The sequence below is a fragment of the Danio aesculapii genome, chromosome 3, assembly GCF_903798145.1.
Source record: "Danio aesculapii chromosome 3, fDanAes4.1, whole genome shotgun sequence".
Lineage (NCBI taxonomy): Eukaryota > Metazoa > Chordata > Actinopteri > Cypriniformes > Danionidae > Danio > Danio aesculapii.
Genome location: NC_079437.1, coordinates 30104313 through 30129385, shown reverse-complemented (window position 1 = coordinate 30129385; position 25073 = coordinate 30104313). Strand labels below are relative to the sequence as shown.

Genomic DNA, 25073 nt, shown 5'->3' with positions numbered 1-25073 from the left:
TATTGTTATCTATTGTTTCAAAGAAAAGCGTATAAGAAGAGCGATAACGACATAAACGAGTGGACAAAACCGCGCGCGCGCGTCACGTTTGTGTTGCTGACAAGTCACCAAGATTAAAGGATGTGCAGTTTCATACACGTAAATCACTTTAAAAGGAAACATAAAGCGAGGACACCTCCCATCCTCATCTACATCTAAAACTCTCACTTCCTCCATGATTTAGAGCGAGCTCCAGCCACAACCGCTGGCATTCACCCACTTCTCTCCATCTGTCAAGACTTCGGCGCTTCATCCTCTCGCCTCAGGAGTCCCTCCCCAGCCACAGTTCTCAGGTACAGTCCCCCATCCCGGTATAATCTGTGTTTCTTTGTCCGCCGTTATTGGAAACCGTGCAAAATTTAGCATCTTTGGCTGCGTCTCAAAACCTAGTGAGCTGACTAGGTAGCGTTTTGGGCGCGCCTAAACGCCTCCACACCGCCTAACGTTAAATCCTGTGGAGATGAGTAGCTAGCTTTTTAAACTCTGCTAATATGTCACTCGTTCCTAATAAATTAATCGGATTGTAAATTGTTGGTTGATTTTATTGATTTGTTAACTAGTTTTTTCAAACTGTGCCTTTTTAACTGTGGTGAGGCACAGTTAAATATTTAAGGAAGTTAAGTAAGAGAACTAAACAGGCAATGATATGGCTGATAAAGTAATGAACTCACTTCATTCATACAGTATACATATAGAGATGCTGAAAACTGTGTTGAGTTTGCTCAGTTTGTCTTAAAGTAGCTTGGAGGAGGTAAAACAAAACAAATATTTCTTCCTGCCAGAGATAATTGTGAGTTAAACCCCTTATACATTGAATTGCTTTAATGTACTTGTTTTAAGCTTGCATAGCTTTTCATCCGGTGAACACTATAAAGTTAGGCTGAATGACAGCATCACAGTCACAAAAATGGATGAAGGAAACTAAACGGTTAGCTGACCAGTGTTGACAGTAACTCATTTTACTATTGTGCTCAGAAGCAAAAATCAAGAAGTCATGCAGTATTATAGAGTGTGTACGTTTATTTGGATATAATAACTGCTGTGGTAAGTTAAATGGGTGTAAATTCATGGTAATGATCACAAAGAAATCATTCTGAAAAATCTTTGATTGAAATAACTCAGTGCTTTCCATGTTTGTGTGGAAGGATGTGGTGTAACTGAACATCTCATGCACTCCCGCATTTACGCCAGCTACGATGTTTTCTTTGCATATTGCTCAGTTGTCTTTTTTGTCAATTATACAGTTGGTTTGACTGAATGTGGTAATCTGACTGCAAATTAATACACATTTGTAGTCACAAAAGTCAGTATATGCACAAGATTGTACTTGGTATAGCATTGAGGGAAAAAAACAGACTGTAAAAACATTCGTGCAGTCTTATTTTTTGTTGTTGTATGTTTTTGTTGTTGTATAAAATAAGTTAAAGCAACATAAAAGTATTCATCATTAAAAAATTTTTACAGTGTAAGAGGGTCATGCAGTAAAATGCTTTATTACTAAAACCTGCAAACAACGTGGCATCAGACTTGGAGAAGTAGAGGCCGAGCATTTCCTTCTCTGTCACTTCATGCTAGTTTCCGCCTTCCTTCCTCTTTCTCAGTGCATATTGCCTAAATTCAGTTTTAAAGATAGAAAGATGAAAAAGATTTAAAATCTTTATGCTCTGTCTGGAGCATCTGTAACAGTTCGTTCAAAAGAATTAAACTAAAAATTCAAGTGAATTTAAGAAAGTATGAAACCAACTTGGGTGTGAACATACACAAACCACAGCAGAGTTTCTTTAGATTGTCATCAAATCCAGGAATTACAGTCAGCTAGTCTCACCACGAATCACAAATAACTAAACAGCTTCAAATCAGTGGATCATGCTGATTGTATTAAGATGCAAATTTCAAAAGAGCAAAGTTGAGACAATGGAATTGAGTGGAAATATCATTTGGCAGCTTATGTTGCAACCAGTGGTGTAGTCCTAAAAATAGGTGGTGTACTATTACCCACCCAACCCAAATTTTAAAAAGTATAGGCAAAGAAACAACGAAAGTCGATGTTTCTTTGATTCATTAGCAATATATATTTATTTAACATAAGTTACCTGTAACAATTGACTTCCATTGAAAGAAAAATAAATACTATGGAAGTCAACGGTTACAGGATTCCAACTTTCTTCAAAATACTTATTTTGTGTTCAACGGAACAAAAAAAAAAAAAACCAAAGCAGTTTGGAACAAGTAAAAGTTGAGTAAATGATGACAATTTTCATTTTTTTGGGGTGAACTATCCATTTAAAAAGGAAAAGTATTAAGAGAGATGCTAATAGTCTAATCCTATTCAATGATTTATGCTTAGCTAATAGTGCCCCCAGCAGACCCAGAGATAGGCTGAGTATATTAAGCTGGGGTAAAACCCAACTGTTTAACTCTAAAGGGTCTTAGCCTATTTTAGAAAAAGTTTTTTATTTTAATACTGTACAAGAACTCACGTTTCAAGACAGCTATATCAAGTATTGGATGTTGTTAACAAACTGTAAATTTAAAAAAAAAAAGTTAAATAATGAAAATAAAAGCAATGCACACCTCTTCAAAAACCCAAATACTAGCCTATATTTTTTTCCAAATGCACAAATTGCAACAAATTAGGGTGCAAGTTAAAAAAGCAATTGGTATACAGTTGAAGGGGACGCGAAAACACATAAAGTAGGGAAGTTTAATCAGCAAAACAAGTGAGTATACTGAGGGTATATGCAATTATTGATCATCAGAAGTTGTAATACCCAAACAGCTCGTGGAAAAAAGTAGGTATACTGAGTATATGTGCGTATGGCCCTGACTACACCCCTGGTTGCAACGTATGTTTCATTGAATGTACAAAACTGTTTCAGTTTCCTGGGAATTGAACCTATAATTTATGGTGCCATGCTTTATTGTTTGAAAATAATGATACAACACATAATGTGTATATTTTTTCATTCATTACTTATGTTTAAATGGGTAGTTAACCAACAAAAATGGAAATTCTGTCACCATTGACTCACCATCCACTTGATCTAAACTGAGTTTCCTGTCACACTTTATTTTGATGGTCTGTTTGTTGAATTGAAGTTACATTGCAACTACATGACAACTAATTCTCATTAGATTATAAGTAGACTGATAGGTTGGGGTTGGGGTTATGGTTAGTGTAAGTTGACATGTACTTGCAAAGTTTCTTATAGTCAGTTAAATGTCTGTTGAAGGAGCAGCATTAACAGATATTAAACAGATGGACCATCAAAATAAAGTGTTACTGAGTTTCCTCCTTGTACTGAAAACAAAAGAAGGTTTGAAGATAGCTGGCAACCTGTTGCCACCAACATCCATAGTACACTGTTAACAATTTCCGGTAGAATCTAGCAGTTCACCAGTAACTTACTTACATTTAGTATATGTATTTATAGTATTGAGATTTATCTTACCTGTAAAATAAAGTTATTTTCACAATACAACTTTAAAACACAGTAACATACTGCATAACTGTCCTACAGTAAAATACAGTTCATATTACAGTTAAATACTGTGTCATTTACTAAAATCATTGAGTGTAGGAAACACTATAGAGGTCAATGGCTAAACATTTGAGTAAATGGTGTGTACAATTTGATTAGTTTGTTGATGGGAGGTGATCTATCCCTGTTATCTGTCTTTCCTTAGGTCATCATGTCTAGGAAGGTGGTCAGGTCCAGTAAGTTTCGCCACGTCTTTGGCCAGGCGGTGAAGGCGGACCAGTGCTATGATGACATCAGGATCTCCCAGATGACCTGGGACAGCAACTTCTGCTCCGTCAACCCCAAGTTTGTGTCCATGATTGTGGATGCCAGCGGTGGAGGAGCCTTCATCGTCCTGCCCCTGAGCAAGGTGCATCCAGACAGCAAGTCAGACTCGTAAAACTTCAGCTAACTCACCTCTTTTTAAAGCTAGAGTCAAATAATTAAGATAGCGTTTTATTAAAATATTAAGAGTAACGTTTAGATTAGTAGTTTTAGGCCTGTTTGTACTTTTAACCGCTTACCTGATGGAAATGTTCTGCTATAGTCTTTACATTTTGAACACTAGACGTATCATGCAGATTTTGTCTAAATAAGGAAGTTCAAGGTTGAGTTTCGTATGTACGTGTCACCAGATCGAGCATCTCTTCTCTTTATGCTCTCTTGCATCTTGTTTTTGCCATATTTGGAGTGCATTGCTGTCAGCGCTGCACAGGATGTGGTGACAGCTTGCAGATTGAGTGAGTGACAAAAACTGTGAGAAAAGGACAGCTGCCACTTAAACTTCAACTTGACGTGCCCGCTTTCTTCAAAGTGATCAAACTAAATTTGAATGTATAGTTTGCACTTCATTAAGCATTATAGCTATGAAAAAATTTGCAGCATGGGAAGTTTTCTGTCTTCCTCTTTTCATCATTTGTTTTGTTTCATCTTCTCGATGCATCATCTCTGCTCATCTGTTTTTATATTTCTCTTTCTGCACTTGTGAGTTTTATGCTGGCGAGTCAATGGGAGTTCTGTCATGTTCAATCTGCTGTGCGTCTTAAACTCAATGGCTGCCATTGTTTTCCCAATGAACACGAGAATTCGAGTCAAGCCCTTTCATTTCGTTTTGGGTGGCTTGAGGAAGTTTTGAAAGCCTAGTTTTGAGACTCGTAATGCCATTATCTGGTTTTACACAAACTTGCGGAGTTCACACGTATCATTAAAGGCAGCATTGTACAGAAAATGCACATCTTTTTCTCCTTCTTTCTAATTTTCGATTGAAGGGAGAGTTCACTCAAAAAACAGGAATTTCATCATCACTTACTCGCACTCAAGTTGTTATAAACTTTGGTAAATTTCTTTCTTCTGTTGAACACAAAGGAAGATATTCTAAAGAATGATGTAAACCAGCAGCCATTGACATCCTTAGATAAATATACTAATAGAAGTCAATGGCTGCTGCTTACCAACATTCTTCAGAATATCTTCCTTTGTGTTTGACAGAAGGAAGAAACTCAAACATGTTTGAAACAAGTGAAGGATGAGTAAATGATGACAGAACTTTCGTTTTGGGTGAACTATCCCTTTAAATTATTTGTTGGTAATTTAATTTGTAATTAATGTTTTGTTTTCAGTTATATGTTAATGTAGAACTATGTTTTAATCTTTCAGATACTTTTTAGACAGGTTTTGACATTAAAATATTTGACACTAGCTTAGATAGTCATTGAATGTGAACATGGTCTGATGTTATTTTATTATTATTTGTTTAGTAATATTAATTTTATTTATTTATTCATTCATTTTTTTTTCAGCTTAATCCCTTTATTAATCTGGGGTCGCCAGAGCGGAACAAACTGCCAACTTATCCAACATATGTTTTACACAGCAGATGCCCTTCCAGCTACAACCCATCACTGGGAAACATCCGTACGCACTCATTCACACACATACACTACGGACAATACCACATGTCTTTGGACTGGGGAAAACCGGAGCACCCGGAGGAAACCCACGTGAATACGGGGAGAACATGCAAACTCCACACAGAAATGTCAACTGACCCAGCCGAGGCTCGAACCATCAACCTTCTTACTGTGAGGCGACAGTGCTACCCACTGCGCCACCATGTCGCCCTTATTTATTTATTTATTTGACATAGACATCATAATTACACTGGACAACCAAATGCATTTGTTAAAATGTTTTGGCAGACTTGCTAATTCTCAACACCTGTCCATGGGAGGCTTTACATAAAATGAAATAAAATAGACACATATACACCATATGATCAACAAACTAATAGTAAACTATTTGTGTAAACACTGCTGGTTTGTTTTTAACCACTTCTTAAGAACACTATTAAAACATTTAAATTACTTTCTAATTTTCGGCTAACAGGTAAATCATTCCACAATTTAGTTCCCTTAACAGAAAACATAATAATTTAATATAAATATATAATGTATAGAATATAATATATCATGAATATTACATGTTATTAATGTTTTAAATCAGCATTTAATATAGTAGTTTTATTTAAATTTTAGTAATTTTATGTGTATTGTTATATATATATATATATATATACACACACACAGTTGAAGTCAGAATTATTAGCCCCCCTGTTTATTTTTTCCCCCAATTTCTGTTTAACGGAGAGAAGATTTCTTCAGCACATTTCTAAACATAATAGTTTTAATAACTCATTTCTAATAACTGATTTATTTTATCTTTGCCATGATGACAGTAAATAATATTTGACTAGATATTTTTCAAGACACTTCTATACAGCTTAAAGTCACATTTAAAGGCTTAACTAGGTTAATTAGGTTAACTAGGCAGGTTAGGGTAATTAGGCGAGTTATTGTATAATGATGGTTTGTTCTGTAGACTATTGAAAAAATATATTGCTTAAAGGGGCTAATAATTTTGACCTTAAAATGGTTATTAAAAATTAAAGTTGCTTCTGTTCTAGCTGAAATAAAACAAATAAGACTTTCTCCAGAAGAACAAATATTATCAGACATACTGTGAAAATAACCTTGCTCTGTTAAAAATCATTTATGAAATGTTTAAAAAAGAAAAAAAAAATTAAAAGGGGGCTAATAATTCTGACTTCAACTGTATATGGAATAATATATTCCAGCAAAATAAAATTCACTGCTTACTGTGTTTAATAATTAAATTTAATACAATTTATAAAGTAGTGGATACAATTTGAGGTTTGTATCTCAAAAAGGAAAATGTCAGAAGAATTTGTTTGTGTGCAATTCCCTGTTGATGAAATCATTTTACCAGTCATATCCAGTCATTTTTAATCATTAATTCTTTTTTAAGCTTCAACTTTTCTGTTTTCATTCTGATAAAGTAAAAAATTCAAAAAAGAGAGTTTCTTCTAGTATTTTCATATGATTTCATTTCAGCATTATTTCACGTAACGTAAGAGCAGTTTTCAATATTTGCTTAACATAGATTTCAGTCATTTTTCAAGTTCTTAAATTAGTGCGTCCCCTGTGTAGGAGCAATAAATCATAAACCATTCCTCTACATAGACTTGCGCAGAACTCTAAGATCTAACAATAAGAGTGAATGTGCTCTCCAGAAACTCCTGCAAGGTTCTGTCCTCTCTAAACGGGTTGGTAGTTATTAGGCGTAATTGAAGGCATAGCTGTAAAATTGAGATCAGCTGACACAGCCTTCTCATCTGTCTGAGATCTCTCGTGCTCTTTCTGCTCTGTTTGTCAGCAATACAGCTTTCATATTCTACATTCCTGTGCTTTCCCCTGTAACCCTTTGTTTTGTGTTTTAGACGGGTCGTATTGACATGTCCCAACCCACTGTCTGTGGCCATACTGGACCCGTGCTGGACATTGAGTTTTGCCCACATAATGACAACATCATTGCCAGCGGCTCTGAAGACTGTAGTGTCATGGTGAGTGATGTGGACTTCATGGTTTGTTCACATGACATTTGTGACCAGAGACCACAAAACCAGACTCAAAGGGTCATTTTTTTTAATTGAGCTGTTTATATAATACAAACACCTATTAAATAAGCTTTCCATTGATGTGTGGTTTGTTATGATAGGATTGCATTTTTTATATTATTTATTTGTGACTTTTATGACAAATTACAGTAAAAAAAAAAAGACAAAACAAAATTATATTTCAAAAAGTATAGATAGTATCAACTTAAGCACAAACAACGAGAAAAAACAAACAAACATAAAAAAACATACCAACAAATAAAAAGGTAAATAATAATGTGGCGGAAAAACAACAGTTGTACAAATCACACAATAGACTCGACTTTGCACTTAGCAAAGAAAAAGAATCAGTTTGCTGGAACAATGACTTGGTCTGTAGTTGACAATAAAATATGTTCTTAGATAAATTCCCTAAATGGGTCCCAAATTTTCTAAAACTGGAACTGGTTAGATGAACCTCTAGACCAGGCATGGGCAAACTTGATCCTGGAGGGCCGGTGTCCCTGCAGAGTTTTGCTCAAACGCTAATCAAACACACCTGAACACCCTAATTAGTGTCTTTAAGATCACTAGAAAGCTACAAGCAGGTGTGTTTGATTAGGTTTGGAGCAAAACTATGCAGGGACACCGGCCCTCCAGGATCGAGTTTGCCCATCCCTGCTCTGGACAGTCAAATTTTTTCCAACTTTACAAAGAAGAGGACTTCACGGATCCACTGTGTTGGGGTTGGAGGTTTTTGATCCTTCCACCTAAGCAATATTAGTCGTTTGGCCAGGAGCACAATTAAAGCTATGCAATCAGATTGTATTTATGTAAATATGACGTGGGCAATATTCCAAAAATGGAAATCAGTGGACAAGAGAAGATAGATATACCCCCAAAAAACAGATATATTTTTTAAATATATGTGTCCCAAAAGCAATTAAGCTTTATACAAGACCAAAACATATGTGCATGAGCGGCTGGGTGGAATTGCAGCGATTACAGGCAGGATCTATATGCTGAAAGTGCTTTGAGAGCTTTAGGTTTGTCCAGTGTACACGATGCACAATTTTGCACTGCTGAAGTCCATGTCCTGCACAGACAGAGGACTTGTGAATTCTGTTTAAAACTGATTCACAATCCTCATCTGAAATTGTAATTCCCAGATCGTCTTCCCACACAGATTTTATTTGGGAATGGGATGTATCAGTTGGTGCCATAATTTTATTGTAGAGTGATGATATAATCTCTTTCCAAATTGTGGGCCTCTCCAGAAAATTATCATATGAGGCGCGAGGAGGCGATGCCCGAAAATGAGGGAACATTTTACGCACAAAATCGCGAATTTGGAGAGAACGGAAAAAGTTGTTATTTTGAATATTAAACTTTTCACATACCTGCTGAAATGAAGAGAAAATTCCCTCATGGTATAAGTCTGTTATTTCCTTAACTCCTCTAGTATGCCAGGATGCAAATGATTTATCAATTATTGATGGACTAAAAACCGGATTAGAATAAATGGGAGATTTTGAAGATATGGTTTGCCAACCAAAATGACGTCTAATTTGTTTCCAAATTTTAAGTGTGGATCTTACCAGCAAATTTTTTGTACATTTGTCATAAGGGAAGAAAAGAGAAGCATAAACTAAGGCTGCTAGTGAAGAGGGCAAGCATGAGGTAGACTCGATGGCTATCCATGATAAAGCATTAACCCCAGGATCTTCGTAAAGCCAGTGAAGTAAAGGACGAATATTTGAAGCCCAGTAGTAACATCTAAAACTAGATAAAGACATTCCACCCATAGACTTGGGATGTTGCAAAAGACTTTTACGCATTCTAGCAGGTTTACCATTCCATATAAATGAAGTGAGAGCACTGTCCAGCCTACAAAAAAAGGAATTAGGGATAAACACTGGGATACATTGAAATAAATAGATTAACTTAGGTAGCACATTCATTTTAATAGAGTTTATTCGACCTGTGACTGATAATGGAAGAGAGGCCCAACGCTTTATATCTTGTTCAACTCGCTCCAATAGGGAGATAAAGTTTTCAGCAAAGAGCTTAAAATAAGCGTTAGATAAACATATGCCGAGGTATATAAATGAATTTGATATCTTGAATGGGAAAAGATTTAAAGGAAAACTCAGGGACAGCATTATTGATGGGAAATATTAAACTTTTCTGTAAATTCAATTTATAGCCAGATATAGCCAGATAGCCTGCCAAAATTATTGTGATGAATCGTCTGCATATAGAGATAGTTTATGCTCTCGTCTGCCTCTTATTATACCAGCTATATTTCTGTTTTGATGCAAAGCAATGGCCAAAGGCTCTATTGCAACTGCAAATAAAAGAGGCGAGAGAGGGCAGCCCTGCCTTGTGCCTCGATTAATCTGAAAATATGCCGAAGAAATGTTATTGGTACGAACAGAGGCAAGTGGGGCTTTGTACAATAACCTGATCCAAGAAATAAAACTTGCTCCAAAGCCAAAACTCTTAAGAGCATAAATTAAATAATCCCACTGCACTCTATGATAGGATTGTATTTAGATGACATATAACTATTTGAAAATCTGGAATTTGAGAATAATGAGAAAATCATCTTTAAATATGTCTAAATAAAGTGCTTAGTAATGCACTTGACTACTCAGAAATAAAGCTTTCATGACTTATGGTAAGGACATCTACAACATATCTTCTGATCTTTACATAATATTTAATGATTTTTGTCGTCAACCACACAATGTATTTTTGGTTATTCCCAAACATAAACCTATTCAACATAAAACTAGAGTTTTGTAGTCCAGGGTTACATTTATGCACCAAAATTATTAAAAATATGCTATATGATTTATAATTTTTGACCATTGACATCTACATTTACTTGTCATAAGCATCAAATATATTAATGAACATGAAAAAAACAAATTGATAAAATGGTGTGTAAATACACCTCAGACTAGGCTTGTTAATGTACAGTAATACTGGTTATGAGGGACAGCGCAGGTTCGATATTGTTTCACAGTCTAAAAGCGGAACATTAAGAATAAAATCTGCTTGTCGAGAACGGATCCTATTCAGTTTGATTTAAATGTTAATCTATTTACATGTATTAATTTAGCAGCCATTTTTATTCAAACCAACTTACTGAAGCAATCAGACCAACAAAATAGCAACAATTTGGAAGTACTAGCTTATTTAACACCGTATTTCATAAAACAGTTTTTTACTATAATAAAAATAATGGTAATGCATTAGTTTGTCACAATTCACCCCTTCTAGCTTATTACCTGTCTATTAATATTATATTAACTGTGTTTTAGTACTTATAAAGTATGATATTATACTACATCCCTAGTCCTATCCAATACCTACAGTTCTCAGCATATATGAGTACACCCCCCACAAATCTCCCATTTAAATTGAATATTTTCTAGAGGATGCTTTACAATATTATATTTGTGCATATACATAGCCCAATTTTTTGTGTTAGAGAAAAATATTAAATAACATTTTCAAAAATCAAGAAAATCAAAAAATTGTTTTATACAATTTTGTTGAAATATTGTATTTTGTACTTTTTTGGCTATATTTTTCATTAATTTAAATGTATTATCTTTCAATTTCTAATTTCTATGTTTGGTGACTAAAATATTTTTTTTTATATAAATATATCTGTTTAATAAATCTGTTTTGTTCAAATGCACCAATATATAGTACCCATATTCACAGAGAAATTGATAAAAATATTTTCAAAAAAGGGGTACTCATATATGCTGAGCACTGTAAACCCAACTACTACCTTAATAACTATTCATAAGCAGCTAATTAATATTTTACCAAGCTAATAGCCTTAGTTAATGCTTTGTTAATGGTGTGTATGTTCAAATATAGTGTTACTAAATAATAAACTGATTTTATCAAAAATATTTTATTTTGTTAAAAATTACAGTTAATTAAAAACAAACTGAATTGCTTTTTAAGGCCACAAAAATAAAAGCTGGGAAATTATCTATGAAATTAACACCACCTAAGAGTAATACATGCTTTACACATGCTTTTCATCAGTTAATTATTTGATTAATATCATAATTAATATTAACCTTTTTCACAATAGCAAGGCAAGGCAAGTTTATTTCATACACAATTGTAAATCAAAGTGCTTTACATAAACAGCAATAAAAGAGACAAGTATAAGTAAATAAAAACAAAGAATAAAATGATTAAAAACACAATAGTGATGTGTTTGTCATACTAGTTTTCATCCATGCTGTGAATAGACCTTTACCTCAGTGTCCAACCAACACTAATGCATGCTTGAATGTGGATATTGCTCATACTGCCTAATCTAACAGAAGGTCAATGTTGATAAATTATAGATCTGGGAGATTCCAGAGGGAGGCCTCGTAACACCACTGAGGGACCCAGTCGTAAAGCTGGAAGGGCACTCGAAACGTGTGGGCCTTGTCAGCTGGCACCCTACTGCCCACAATGTGCTAATGAGTGCAGGTAAACCATATCAGAAAATATCTGACCATGGACCACAAAAACAATAATAAGTGTCGACATTTTGAAAATGAGATTCTTACATCATCTGAAATTTGAATAAATGAGCTTTTTGTTAATATATGGTTTGTTGGGATAGTATTAGTCAAGATACAACTATTATGAGGGTTCAAAAAATCTAAATATTGACAAAAATTACTTTCAAAGTTGTCCATATTAAGTTCTTAGAAATGCATATGTTGAGTTTTGATGCATTCACAGGAGGAAATTACAAAAAATCTTCATGGAACATGATCCTTAGATAATATTCTAATGATTTTCTTGCATAAAAAAAGTCATAATTTTGCCAAAAATATCCCTATACAACATAGGAATTTTGTGATCCAGTGTGACGTGTTTATATCCACCAATATACACTATTAATGGAAGTGTATAATACACAAACCACTTTTAGGATTGAAATGGAATGATGGCGCCCTCTGCTGATTCTGAACACACACTTCAACATGCTTTCTTTTTTTTTTGTCTTCCACCTCCATTTCGCTCTGCAGTCTTGCTTCATCTTGTCTACGTTGTTTGGTGTGTGTGCAGGCTGTGATAATGTGGTGATCCTCTGGAACGTGGCTCGTGGGGAATCAGTGGTGCGCATTGACTCTGTGCACACGGATCTGATCTACAGCGCCTGCTGGAACAGAAATGGCTCGCAGATCCTCACCGCCTGCAAGGACAAGAAACTACGAGTGATCGACCCCCGCAAGGGCACTGTTATCTGTGTGCGTTATCCTCTTTGCTGTGAAGAAATGCTATTTTAAGGCTTAACAAAGTGATTGATGCCCAAAAAAGAGAGGAATATATGCGGTGTAATGAATGTAGCCAAACTGAGGGCCTAAAAGTTAAAAATTTGTTCCCCATTATCCACTGACCAAGGATTGATTTGAGAAAAATGCAGGGCATAACAATTTTGGTTTCTAATAAAATTTAATTTGTTAGCATTAGTTACTTCTTTAGTAAATATAAACTGTCAATGAACAATGCTGATAAAGCCTTTTACAATTTAGTCTGTTTAATTGAACTAAACCCTCAAAGAAAGATTAAAAGATTTCAACATAATGTGAGCAAACTGTGAAAAGTTATATTTTTTACCATCTAAAATTAACAAAATAAAGTGCTTTAGGTTTTGTTTGCCAATATATGACATCATTTTAAGTGTTACCAGTGAAAATGTGTGTGCAGTAACTCTGTAGAAAGTAGAACAAATTGTTGTTATTATTATAAATATAATTATTATAATTCAATTAAATAATGAAACTTTAAAAATATAAATTAATCATACCTATTAATTGTATACTACTCATTATATATAATTATACTTGTTATAAAAGCTTAATTGTCAATATAAATAGTAAATCTTTGGCGATTTGAGGATTGTCACTTCTCACTTCTCATATATTGTTTGAATATGTTTTAGTGCATTGGGTTTTAAAAAGCTAATTATTAAAAAAATAAATGTATTAGAATACATATTTCATATACTTGACAATTCCTACTCCGTTTTGGTGCTTTATGAGTGTTCATTTAAGGCTCCAGTTGTATTGTTTAATCTTCACCACATTGATTCTGGTGTTGTCTTTTGCTGTCAGATTGCATTGTTTACAATACATCATAGGTTAGTTAGTCTGGATCATTTTTTGTTGAAATGTCAATGCATGTTTTGTGTTGAAACGTGAGATAGAATTCCACTAAATAACTTGAAAGTTCATTTTAATTTAATGTTTTTTTAAGGTGTAATCAAAGGTTGTCTATTGTCAATAGTTTAATGTTTCGAATCACAGGTTACACTGAAATAATTTTCTATAGCAAGCCTTTTTCTACTGAACCTGTTGTGAAACGTACAGGGAAACATAGTCACTTTTTAAATGACTGTTTTTCCCATACAAAAAATACTACAAGCCTCAGCAAACATGACTACACTTTAGGTCTTAACTAAAGGGATAGTTCACCCTAAAATAAATACTCATTTACTCATCCTCCACTTGTTTCAAACCTAATCGAGTTTCTTTTCTTCTGTTAAACACAAAGGAAAATACTGTGATGAATGTTGGGAAAAAAAGCCATTGACTTCATCTGTATTTTTTGTTTCTACTTTGGATTTCAGTGTCTTTTTTTCCAACATTCCTCAGAATATCTTGTATTGTGTTTAGCAGAAGGAAGGAATACATAAAAGCTTTAAACCACTTAAGTGTGAGTAAATGGCAAGGAATTTTTCATTTTTGGTTGGGTGAACTCTCCCTTTAAATGCATTTATCGAATACATTATTTTATGTACTTAAAGGGATACTTCATACAAAAAATGTAATTTACTCACCCTCAGTTTGTTTCATACATTGTTTGATGAACACAAAACTCAATATCCGGTGAAATGTTGGTAACCAAATGTTGATGGTCCCCATAGACTTCCATTGTAGAAAAAATTATTTCAATAGGGACCAACAATATTCTTTTTTTTTTAAAGATTTTTTAAAATATCCTTTTCGGGTGAAATATCCCTTTAAGAGCTCAATGTTAAGATAAAACATGTAACTCTAAAAATGTCTTGATTTTGTTTGTGTGTGTGTGTTCAGGAGAAGGACAAGCCTCATGAAGGCTCAAGGCCAGTAAGAGCTGTGTTTGTGTCCGACGGGAAGATCCTGACCACTGGTTTCAGCCGCATGAGTGAGCGACAAGTGGCCCTGTGGGATCCTGTGAGTACAGCATCTGAGCATCAGAGTCGCTCTTCTTCAGTTTTACCTACAAAAAATGACTCACAAAAGTGTGTTTGTTGTTGCAGAACAACTTCGCTGAGCCCTTGACTCTGCAGGAGCTGGACACCAGCAGTGGAGTGCTGTTACCCTTCTTTGACCCTGACACGGGTATAGTCTACCTCTGTGGCAAGGCAAGAATCGAACACAAGTTCAGATGTTGCAGTGTTTTTAGTGTATGAAGTTGCATGTTTTAACCAGTGTTAATGGTCTGGCAGGGTGATAGCAGCATCAGATACTTTGAGGTGACCGACGAGGCTCCATACGTCCACTATCTGTCCATGTACAGCAGTAAGGAAAGCCAGAAGGGCATGGGATACATGCCCAAGAGAGGCCTGGAGGTCAACAAGTGTGAGATTGCAAGGTCAGCTTATACATCCATACTTGATTTCACAAATGTGCATCCTAAAAGATTTTTATGCAGTTCAGCGTTTTAAAATCTACACTATGTCACGTTTATTTCAGATTCTATAAACTTCATGAGAGGAAATGTGAACCTGTTGTGATGACTGTGCCTCGTAAGGTAAATATAGATTCAAGGTTTAAGAACAGCTTAGCTCTTTCTTTACCATTGACCAGATAACTTGTTAATTGAGGGACAACATTCCCCTACCCTCCATGTTTTAGGTGTACTATGGTAAGGAAAGCCCTAGTGCATTTACAGAATACATTATGGGACCTCTGGGTTTCCAGGGTGTGATAAACAAAGAGAAAGTGTACATCAAGTTGCATGTAAAATGATACGTAATCAGGGTGAAATGATCAGCCCCTGTCAATCTGGACAAAGTTATAAGTGTGCCTATTTTTTTACACACACCACACACATGTCGAGAATATTATGATTATCTAATTTAGGTCAAAATCATCAAAAAATGTTCACAGTGGCTGGCTTTTTATGCTGGCAGAGAAAGTTATGTGTCAACAGTTTGTAAAAAGACAGGTTTGTATTTTTTGGGGTTGAATGAAATTAATCATTTTGTTCCACAAGGTGTGTTAAACTGATCAAAGGTGACAGGAGAGATATTTATAATTATCATAAAAAATAATTTTAGTTTAAATAAATGTTCAACATTTTTATTAATAAAGGAGTGCCGAGAATATTGACACAGTTTCATTATGATTACAAGACAACATAATCCTAAAAATTACAACGTAAAATATTTTTTAGGCGTCAAAAGATACATTTTATTGGGTAATTTAATAGATAGCATAAATAATAATAACTGTTTTTACATTACTGTGATGGTTGGGGAGGAGGTAGACGTTAATAAAATACAATATATGGGAAATTTAATAAATAATATAAATAATTCTTGTTGACTTCTGGCCGCAGCCATATCAGTTCTAGCAACAACCTTGATTTGGTTGTCAAATACTCATGTGTATAGACTAAGCATGTAATACACATATATATGAGCATGCGAGTTGCAGTGTAATATGGCTGTAAACCGGCACTGGTGGGAGGTGTGCGTTGGCTGAAATTTATGCTGAGAAAATGTTTTTTTCCTCCCCTAAGGACTTAGTTTGCAGTCTCTGTCACCATCTTGTGGCGGAACGCCAACCGTCACTTTCTTTGGTCTGCTCAGACAGGCTGATTCCGGCCGATGCACTTAATCCAATGCTCTGAAATTATAAATCTTTAAAATAGGCACTATCCTAATAAATAAACTACATATTTGCTATCTAAACAACTACATTCTGGACGAAAAAGCCTCAATACTACATTATGTTGTCCATCAGCAGCAATATTTGTCAAACTGTAGAGTGTCCTCTGCTTGTCACTGTATGTGGGTGGAGTAATACACAAGTAAACCACACTATCAGCCAATCAGATTCAAGAACCAGACAGAACTGTTGTGTGTGTGTGTGTGTGTTAGATGTCAAAGCTTTCTCAAAATCCACTTTACACAGTAAACAATATTATTATTAATATTATTACATTAAAATTGTTTCCAAAAGATTTATTATGTAACATTTGCATTAGGCCTGGGTAAATTTCAGTTTTTATCAGGTTTTTATTTGAAAACTGTCAATGAATGTACCCCTGGGATGATTTGTGGGGGATCATTTGACATTGAATGCTGTCAAACGGCTGCTGAAAAGTCAGAGTGCTGAGTAAACTACATTTTTAAAAAGTGTTACTGTAAAACAGTATTTTAAATTGTAATGATATTTCATGGTATTCGTTTTTACTATATTTGGATCAAATTAATGCAATCTTGGTGAGCGTAAGAGACTACAGTTCAGAAAACATTTAACCGACCCCAAACTCTTGTATGGCTGTGTATTAATGTCACACTGTTGTTGACCTGTGGTCTAAATCCAGCATTATCTTTTGCTTGCTTTAGTCTGACTTGTTTCAAGAAGATCTTTACCCCAACACGATTGGTCCAGAGCCATCGGTGGAGGCTGATGACTGGTTTGCTGGCAAAGATGGAGAACCAATCCTGATCTCCTTGAAAGATGGTTTTGTGGCTACAACCAAAAACAAAGAGTTTAAAGTCATCAAGAGCTTGATGGCCACCACATCATCATCCTCATGCAACCGACAGTCGGACAGTGCGGTAAGAGTCCTGAAGTACTTTATTCAACCCCAAACACAGCAAACTGAACTTCTGCTACCATTAAACTCATTGTGCCCTCCTTTCTATGTCCTGTACAGGACGTTCAGGCCTTGCAGAATGAGGTGAAGAAGCTGAAGGAGATAGTCGAGGATTTGACCAAGCGAGTGAGTGAACTGGAGAGCAAGTAGATGAAGACAGAGCCCAGATGAATGAAAGATGAATTTTAAAAATGCAAATGGCCATGAGAAAGATGTGAGGATAATGAAAACGTAAAAGGTGCAGGATTTCTAGGTTCATGTGAAAAAGATTTCATCAGATGTCATTTTATTGTCCATTGCACAGCAAATATTGCTTTTCAGGGATTTAACTTTTTTTTAAATTGTGATCAGTTTGATTTGGACCCCATTTTAATATGTTTTATAGGAATTGAAATAAAGTGTTATTTTATCAAAGCTTTATTCATGTGTCAACAATTGATCGCACATACAAATGTCTGAATCAGTCAATTTTATTGAACATGAAGACAGTGGAAATGATTATGACCTAATGCACAAAAAGCACTAAATTATACAGTATTAAAAACTAAATTAAACAGTATTTCCCACATCCTAAATACGTTCTTGAAAAGTACCAGTGACTTAAACTGCTTAGTCTGGTCTCACAACATACATTTTTTTAAAGACAACATTGTCTATAACATAATAAAGTAAATTGGTCTGATTTAAACCCAAAAAGTAAACTGATTACACACTGAGTAAACGCTTGTTAGTCAGACTACCTCTGAGACACAGTCTAGTACTAGCTGTTACGCAACATTAATACTCAAAAGAAATGAGTGCAGTCATGGCTTTGAAATGATAAGGACTGGCACACATGCGGTATACAATGACCTGAACGAAAGTATTTTGGACACAAGCTCGGTCCCATCCCTGAAGTTGTGTTTATTAGCAGCTCTAAGAAAAAGCAGTAGTAAATTATAATTAAAAAAGATACAAAACTGATTAATTAAAAAGCTTAAAAGGCAGTATTTCTAGGACAGTTCAGTGACTCCAAACATGTAATATTTACATCTTTCTCGATTTTGACCTTTTCCAGTTTCACCCTCACCAAAATTAGCCATGGTTTTGCCACAAATAAAATAACACATGAAACAAAACAAATTCCTGTGGTAACCATATCCAACACGCAGCTTAACCACAGCATTTGTCATAACATTTTTGCTTAAATAAAAAATGATTAATATAGGCTACTGTAATTTAAACCACGGTTAAGTTTCATGAGGGCGATTTTCCTACAAACTACAGACTAACTTGCTAACTTAGACGAGTTATTTAGTACGCACTACACCTAGAATGACCGTAAGTGCTACTCTTCTGCATTTATTTACACGTAATTTTTGCTGGGCGCTGAGGCGCTGTTGCTATAGTATTTGGCGGTTCCGCTGGAACCACTGGAACGAGGTCTGCTGAAGCAGCATAGCAGACCCCCGGCCAGTATGAGCAGCACTCCTGCGGCCCAGCCTATGAAAATACATGGGCCCAGCTCCCTCTTCTGTGCCTCGGCAACCAGCGGGTTGTTAAAGTCGCGCACAACGTTGTTGGCAGCCCAACTGACCGGGATGATGACCAGCAGGCCCGCCAGGATCAGGCCGATGGCGGAAACCAGGGTCACCTTGGGCTTGACGTCTTCGTTGTCGATGCAGGTGGTGAAGTCTGCGCCGGCGCACAGGATGAGCAGGGACAGGACGGCCAGCATGGTGCTGATGATGGTCATGGCTCGAGCCGCCTGCAGGTCCGAGCTCAGGATGAGCAACGAGTCATAGCTTTTACACTGCTGCTGACCGGTGCTCTGGACCACACACTGCATCCACAGACCCTCCTCCGAGACCTGAGGTGAGGCGAGAAGAATGAAAGAAAAAAAAAAAGCTCAGTTATGGTAAATAGGGAAGTTAACAAATTGTGAATTTGAATAATAGTAATAATAACAATAATTACTACTTTTATGTTATTTATAATGGTATTTTTTTCGTATGTTGGAATCTTGTTAATTCATGTTAGAAACATGCTAACAACATGCTAATTCATGCTAGAAACAAGGCATGGGCCGTTATAAGATTCTGACGGTATGATAACCTTGGATAAAAATATCACGGTTTAACAGTATTGTGATTACTGCTCTAAAATATATATATAAATATTTTTAAACAACACCCCCCCCCCCTCCTTAAACACAATATATTTCATTTTAAAACATATTTATAACATTTTGGAGAAGTAAACATGTCAGGCGAAATAATTTAAATGAATCATTGATTTCTGCATTAGTTTCAAAAACACAGATTTCTTTACAATTTAAAACGGCATCTTTGTATATCTTTTCTGCTGTAGATGCTGTTGTGTTAAAAAAACAAACAAACAAAAAATCTTACATATATAGAAGGAACGGTATAACAGAAAGAGTTGGCGGTTTTAAAACGGTGACTTTTCCAAACCTTATAAAACGATTATCGTCCTCATGCCTACTAGAAACTTGCTAGCAACATGCTAATTCATATCAGAAACATGCTAGTAACATACTAATTCATGTTAGAATAATGCTAGTTACATGTTAATTCATACAATAAGCATGCTAACGCCATGTTTATTTGTGTTAGAAACATGCTAGTTCATGTTGGAACCATACTAACAACATGCTAATTCATGTAAGAAACATGCTAGCAACTTGCTTATTTATGCTAGAAACATGCTAATTCGTGCTAATAACATGCTAACTTGTTATAATTATGCTAATTCATGCTAGTATCATGCTATTAACAACCACAGACACAGGATTTATTTTTGCGTTTAAACTTGTTTGGTTGTCAAAATTTCTCATTGTAGATTTTCTTATTTAATTACATTTTATTGTATTTCACTTGATGGAAATGTTATTTATTCATTTAAATTTTTTTTTAAATTGTTTTAGCTAATGCCAGGTCAAACCATTTATGATGAAAATGACAAGTTTGTCCATACGGTTTTGGGTTCATGAGATTCAGAATATTTCAAACAAATACACCAATTTTGGTGCTTGATGAGACCTAATTAACTAGTTAACATCATGTTATTGCCTTAGAATAATTATTTTAATAATAATAATAATAAAAACATAGGTCTTTAAAACTGTAGTAATTGTTTACCTGTGCAGTGATAATGTTCTGACCAATAAAGGCAGAAGTCTTCCATTGTGGAATAGCAATGGTCACGACTGTAGCAATGAGCCCTAAAATTCCCAGAGCCACACACACAATCTGCACACCAGCGGAGCCCATCCTGAAACAATGAAAACAAAGAATGACATCAAATCAAGTACACTTCACAGTCGAGTTAGTGCTCTTAAAGTGATAGTTCACCCCCCAACAATTTCCTCACACTCAAGTGGGTCCAAACCATTTTATTCCTATTTAACACTAAGGAATATTGAATGTTAAGAATGTTGGAAATCAGTAGCCTATGACATTAATAGTATGGATGTCAATGGCTACCAGTCTCCAACATTCTCCAAAACATCTTCTTTTGTGTTGACTGATGACAGGAATTCCATATCTGAGTGATCTGTCCCTTTAACATCTTCCTGTATTTGCATAATTAGTATGTTTTGTTTGGTAAGACATATCCAGTCTGGAAGCTTATGTATTTGCACACAAACCCAGTGACTCCTCCCTAAGACAGGCTCATACAGGAATCCGTATCTCAAGGCTATAGCGGAAAATAACAGCATCTCTAAGGAAACCCACATCACCGAGCAAACCTCAAGTCTCAACAGGTTGTGACACTTTTTATCTTTACTAAACCAGTGAACTGCCACTCCCTGAGAGGGGTCCCGGGTCCTGCTCTATTCTATTCTACTCTATTCTATTCTATTCTATTCTATTCTATACTTAAAAATCAGTTGCAAGAAATATATACCTCATTGAGTATAGAAATATTTTATTGAACTGTTCATTTTTCTTGTCCTCAAATGTCTCTGGCTTATTTTCCAAGTTGTTCTCAGTACTAAATCCTCACTGATTCATAAAACTACTGTTGGCTGTATTTTCCACTTTGTAGTCCACTACAGTGTGCTGCTGTATTTTCTTCCTTCTGGTCACAGAGCGCCATGGATTGGTGAGGACTTGAGTGGGTGACCAGGTGGTGCGTGGGCTCCAGCAAAATGACTAACGGTAATTATGGCTGTTTTTAGTTGACGCTGAATCATTCAGCAGCTCTCCGGACGATTATTAACATGCACCTCGGCTCCTCCGGAATTGTGTTCTTCTCCTGTCTACACTGCGATAACTGTGCTCTTAAAAGCATGGTTGAGAGAGGAACTTGTGGGTTCGTATTTGTGCTGAATTATTCAGTTTTTTGGTCAGTTTTAACTGAAGAAACTAAACTGGAATGCAACTTGTTTCTTATGTTACACAACATATCTACTTCAAGTTTTTATACATTTTTATATTATTATTTATATTATGTTGACACAACATGATACATTTTTATCAAAGTCATGCGCTTATCAAAAATCTAAACATTGACGTCTAAAAATACTAGCTTAAAAGAATCTATTTTACACAAAGGCCCCACCCTGTATCTTCATTTAATAAACCGTCTAATATCAAGCATAACATTGATTTATTTACTTTTTTATTACATTATTTACAGACATTTGACACTAAACATTTGCACTTAATTTAAAAGTATAAATCCCTAAATATATACTTAATATACACTCAAGGATTTCTACATTCTGAACCATTAGGTTGCCTCGCTTTTTGATTTGCTTGTGAGGAAAAAGTTTGAACTTTACCTTTATTTGCAGCTCTTTGAAAGAAGTCTCTAAGTTTCCTGCTGTTTGTGGTTTAGTCTCTTGACTTTTTTTCTTGAAGTTATTCTCCCACCTTGTGAAACCGTTACGTCCTTTGAAAGATGGTATGATGTGAGGATGTTTTTGTAGAGGAATGCAATGGGTGGAGAGAAATGAAACAGAGGCGGGTGCACGGGTAAAGAGGAAAAGGCCAGACTGGACTTGTTCTTTTTCTCCCTGCTGCTTTCTTTATTCCTTTGAATCTCACCTTCCTCGTTTTTGTGTCGTCCACCTTTGATATTTTCCCTCTTTTTTTTTATTTTTATAAAAAGTACTCTCACAGTTTATTTTCAAATACTCATCTTTGATAACTGCATTATTAAACCCCACATAGACTATATATAAACCGCTTTAAATTATGATCTCAGGTGATAATAAAATACTCTGTGCTTAAATTAGTGATATTGCACAACCATATTTTCATTGTACATCATGTTACCATGCTACCTAATGCAAACACATGCGTGAGGGTCCAACATCACGATACCATGAATCACCTCTGAAACGTCTGAGCCATGATGACGTCTCAAAAACACTCTGATCCCCTCTCCTCATAAGCTCTGCCAAGTCACTGCTGAAACCACATAGTGTATGACGAATAGAAACTGTCTTAAGTTAGAGTGGGTGGGCTGTAAGTTGTGTAACATTGGGATTGGGAGACACAACACAGACATGTTGGGCAAGAATGGACACATTCACTATGTGAATATGAGCTTGGAATAAAAATAGAGATTGGGATATTATAAAACAAAAACAGAGTCAGACTCAAGAGTAAAGGGAAGATCAAAGGATGACCCTGAGGCCAGAATCAAAACATTTTTAAAGTCTTGATGAAATCGTAAATTACAATGTCTTTTCTGTCAGCAAATATTAGTGTAAAGGTGAACTATTATAAAGCGCAAGTTAAGTTAAGCGCAGCGGATAAAATATTCCGTCCGCAACCCATCACTGGGAAACATCCATACACACTCATTCACACACATACACTACGGACAATTTAGCTTACCCAATTCACCTACCTTTTTCGCCACCGCGTCGCCCCTTTATAGTACAGTGTAAAACACAAGAAGTTATGGTAACTCAAACCGTTTGAGGAAACCGACTGCAACAAACCATTTAAGTTCAAACTATTCCTAATGAGTACTGTGAACTTAATCCATTTGATTAAATGAAGCAATTTGAGCACAGTAAAACCCAATAAATGAAGAGAACTCAAATCAACTGAGAACTGTACAACCCAGTAAGTTAAGGCAACTCAAACTATTTGAGGAAACTGATTGCTACAAACCATTTAAGTTAAAAAATTTATCTATATGACAACTGTGAACTTACTCCATTTAAGGTGAAGTAATGAGGGATTTAATTAACTCATTACCTTCAACATTGAGTTCAAAACTCGTTTCAAATGAGTAGAATTAACTTTAAGTAAATTTTGAGTTAACTACACTCATTTCATTTGATAAAGTTGGGTTTTAATGTATAAAATGCAAATATTTAGGTAAGTTTCCCTTAAAAAATAGTTTTAAGGCAAGATTTAAAAAAATAAAAGGTTTTACATTAATATTGTTCTGAATGATGACAGAACCTATGATGCAACTAATGATTATTTCACCACATTTTGCTATTTTATTTTCACAAAATGTATTTAGTAAAGTAGACTATTGGACATTCAAGTTACTTGCATTTAATATATGTCTTTCATTTGGTATTCCTCTTTTCACCTCAAGTAAAGTGAATGTGTTGTATACACATCGACCCAATGATGAAATATGAAATGTATATCTAAAATCATCTTTAGCCTAATAGTCTGCAAGAGACAGTGGTTTTGACTATAGGCTTTGACTGTGTCCAGGAAGAACAGACTGCGGTTTATGCACTGCTTCCTTCCTGCTGAACATTAAAAAACTGAATGTGAGTTGAGATGTCTCTAGTCTTTCTTGCAGATTATTTATTTATTTGTGTGTCTGTATGTGCATTTAATGTTTTGTTCTATGATAAATAATAAACTACACTTGTTCTCAAATGTTTTAAGTGCATATACAGCTGGCAGGAATTGAGAAATTTTGGAATTAATTAAAGCAGAATTGGCATCATGAAAACAATCTTTTATTTAAAGGGCATCATAAAAAATCTTTTGGAAGCTGTTTGGACAGTGTCCATTGTCATGTTGGAGTGTTATAAACATACAGTAAGTCATACAATGTTAAAATAGCATCCAAATCCCAGCAATTTTGAGACCCACTGCAGTGTGATGTAGCAGTGCAGTTTACAGTACCTGCCCACTGTTATTGATTGATGGGCACAGATTACTGTATAATATGTATAAACATGTGCACAAGACAGGATTTGCAAAGAAACTTGGATTGAAAGATCTGTTCCAATTTTCAGTGATTAAACTCAAGAAGCAGTAAGTGTTACGCTTTGTATTTTTATAGCATTTTAAACAATTTAGACTTTTTGAGCTACAAAATTCATGAATGCTGGAATAACCACAGCTCCATAGTGTACACAACTATGTGGATGCTACAGTCACACAACAGCAGTCCTGTTTGTGAACATTAAATGAGGTTTATTTTGTACAGTAACTTATGGCCCATTTCAACTAAGTGGTACAGTACAGTATGGTACGGGTCGGTAAGGGTCACCATTATCAGGCTTGCGTTTTCACTACCAAAAGGGTACTAATGATACGACAGAAAGTTTCAGTCAAAGTCATTTTCGCTTTTTACGCTTTCATAGGCTTTATACACATAAATACTTGTGTATAAATGTTCATTACTAACATTTCTATGAACATGATTTG

At 35.2% G+C, this 25073-nt stretch overlaps 2 protein-coding genes across 2 annotated transcripts; one reads left to right on the top strand and one right to left on the bottom strand.

The window, feature by feature from the left end:
* The first annotated feature begins 211 nt into the window (after positions 1 to 211).
* coro1a (coronin, actin binding protein, 1A) lies at positions 212 to 17838 on the top strand. The gene is made up of 11 exons (XM_056453605.1): positions 212 to 332; positions 3727 to 3930; positions 7357 to 7479; positions 11898 to 12027; positions 12616 to 12797; positions 14646 to 14765; positions 14852 to 14956; positions 15041 to 15186; positions 15288 to 15345; positions 17171 to 17386; positions 17485 to 17838. Exons 2-11 carry the CDS (start codon positions 3733 to 3735, stop codon positions 17572 to 17574), a joined length of 1368 nt encoding a protein of 455 aa, XP_056309580.1. The 5' UTR covers positions 212 to 332; positions 3727 to 3732; the 3' UTR covers positions 17575 to 17838.
* A 40-nt stretch (positions 17839 to 17878) lies between these two features.
* On the bottom strand, positions 17879 to 22340 carry cldni (claudin i). The gene is made up of 3 exons (XM_056453606.1): positions 22214 to 22340; positions 20565 to 20697; positions 17879 to 19273 (listed from the first exon to the last, which is right to left on the bottom strand). Exons 2-3 carry the CDS (start codon positions 20694 to 20696, stop codon positions 18770 to 18772), a joined length of 636 nt encoding a protein of 211 aa, XP_056309581.1. The 5' UTR covers position 20697; positions 22214 to 22340; the 3' UTR covers positions 17879 to 18769.
* Between the last annotated feature and the right edge of the window lie 2733 nt (positions 22341 to 25073).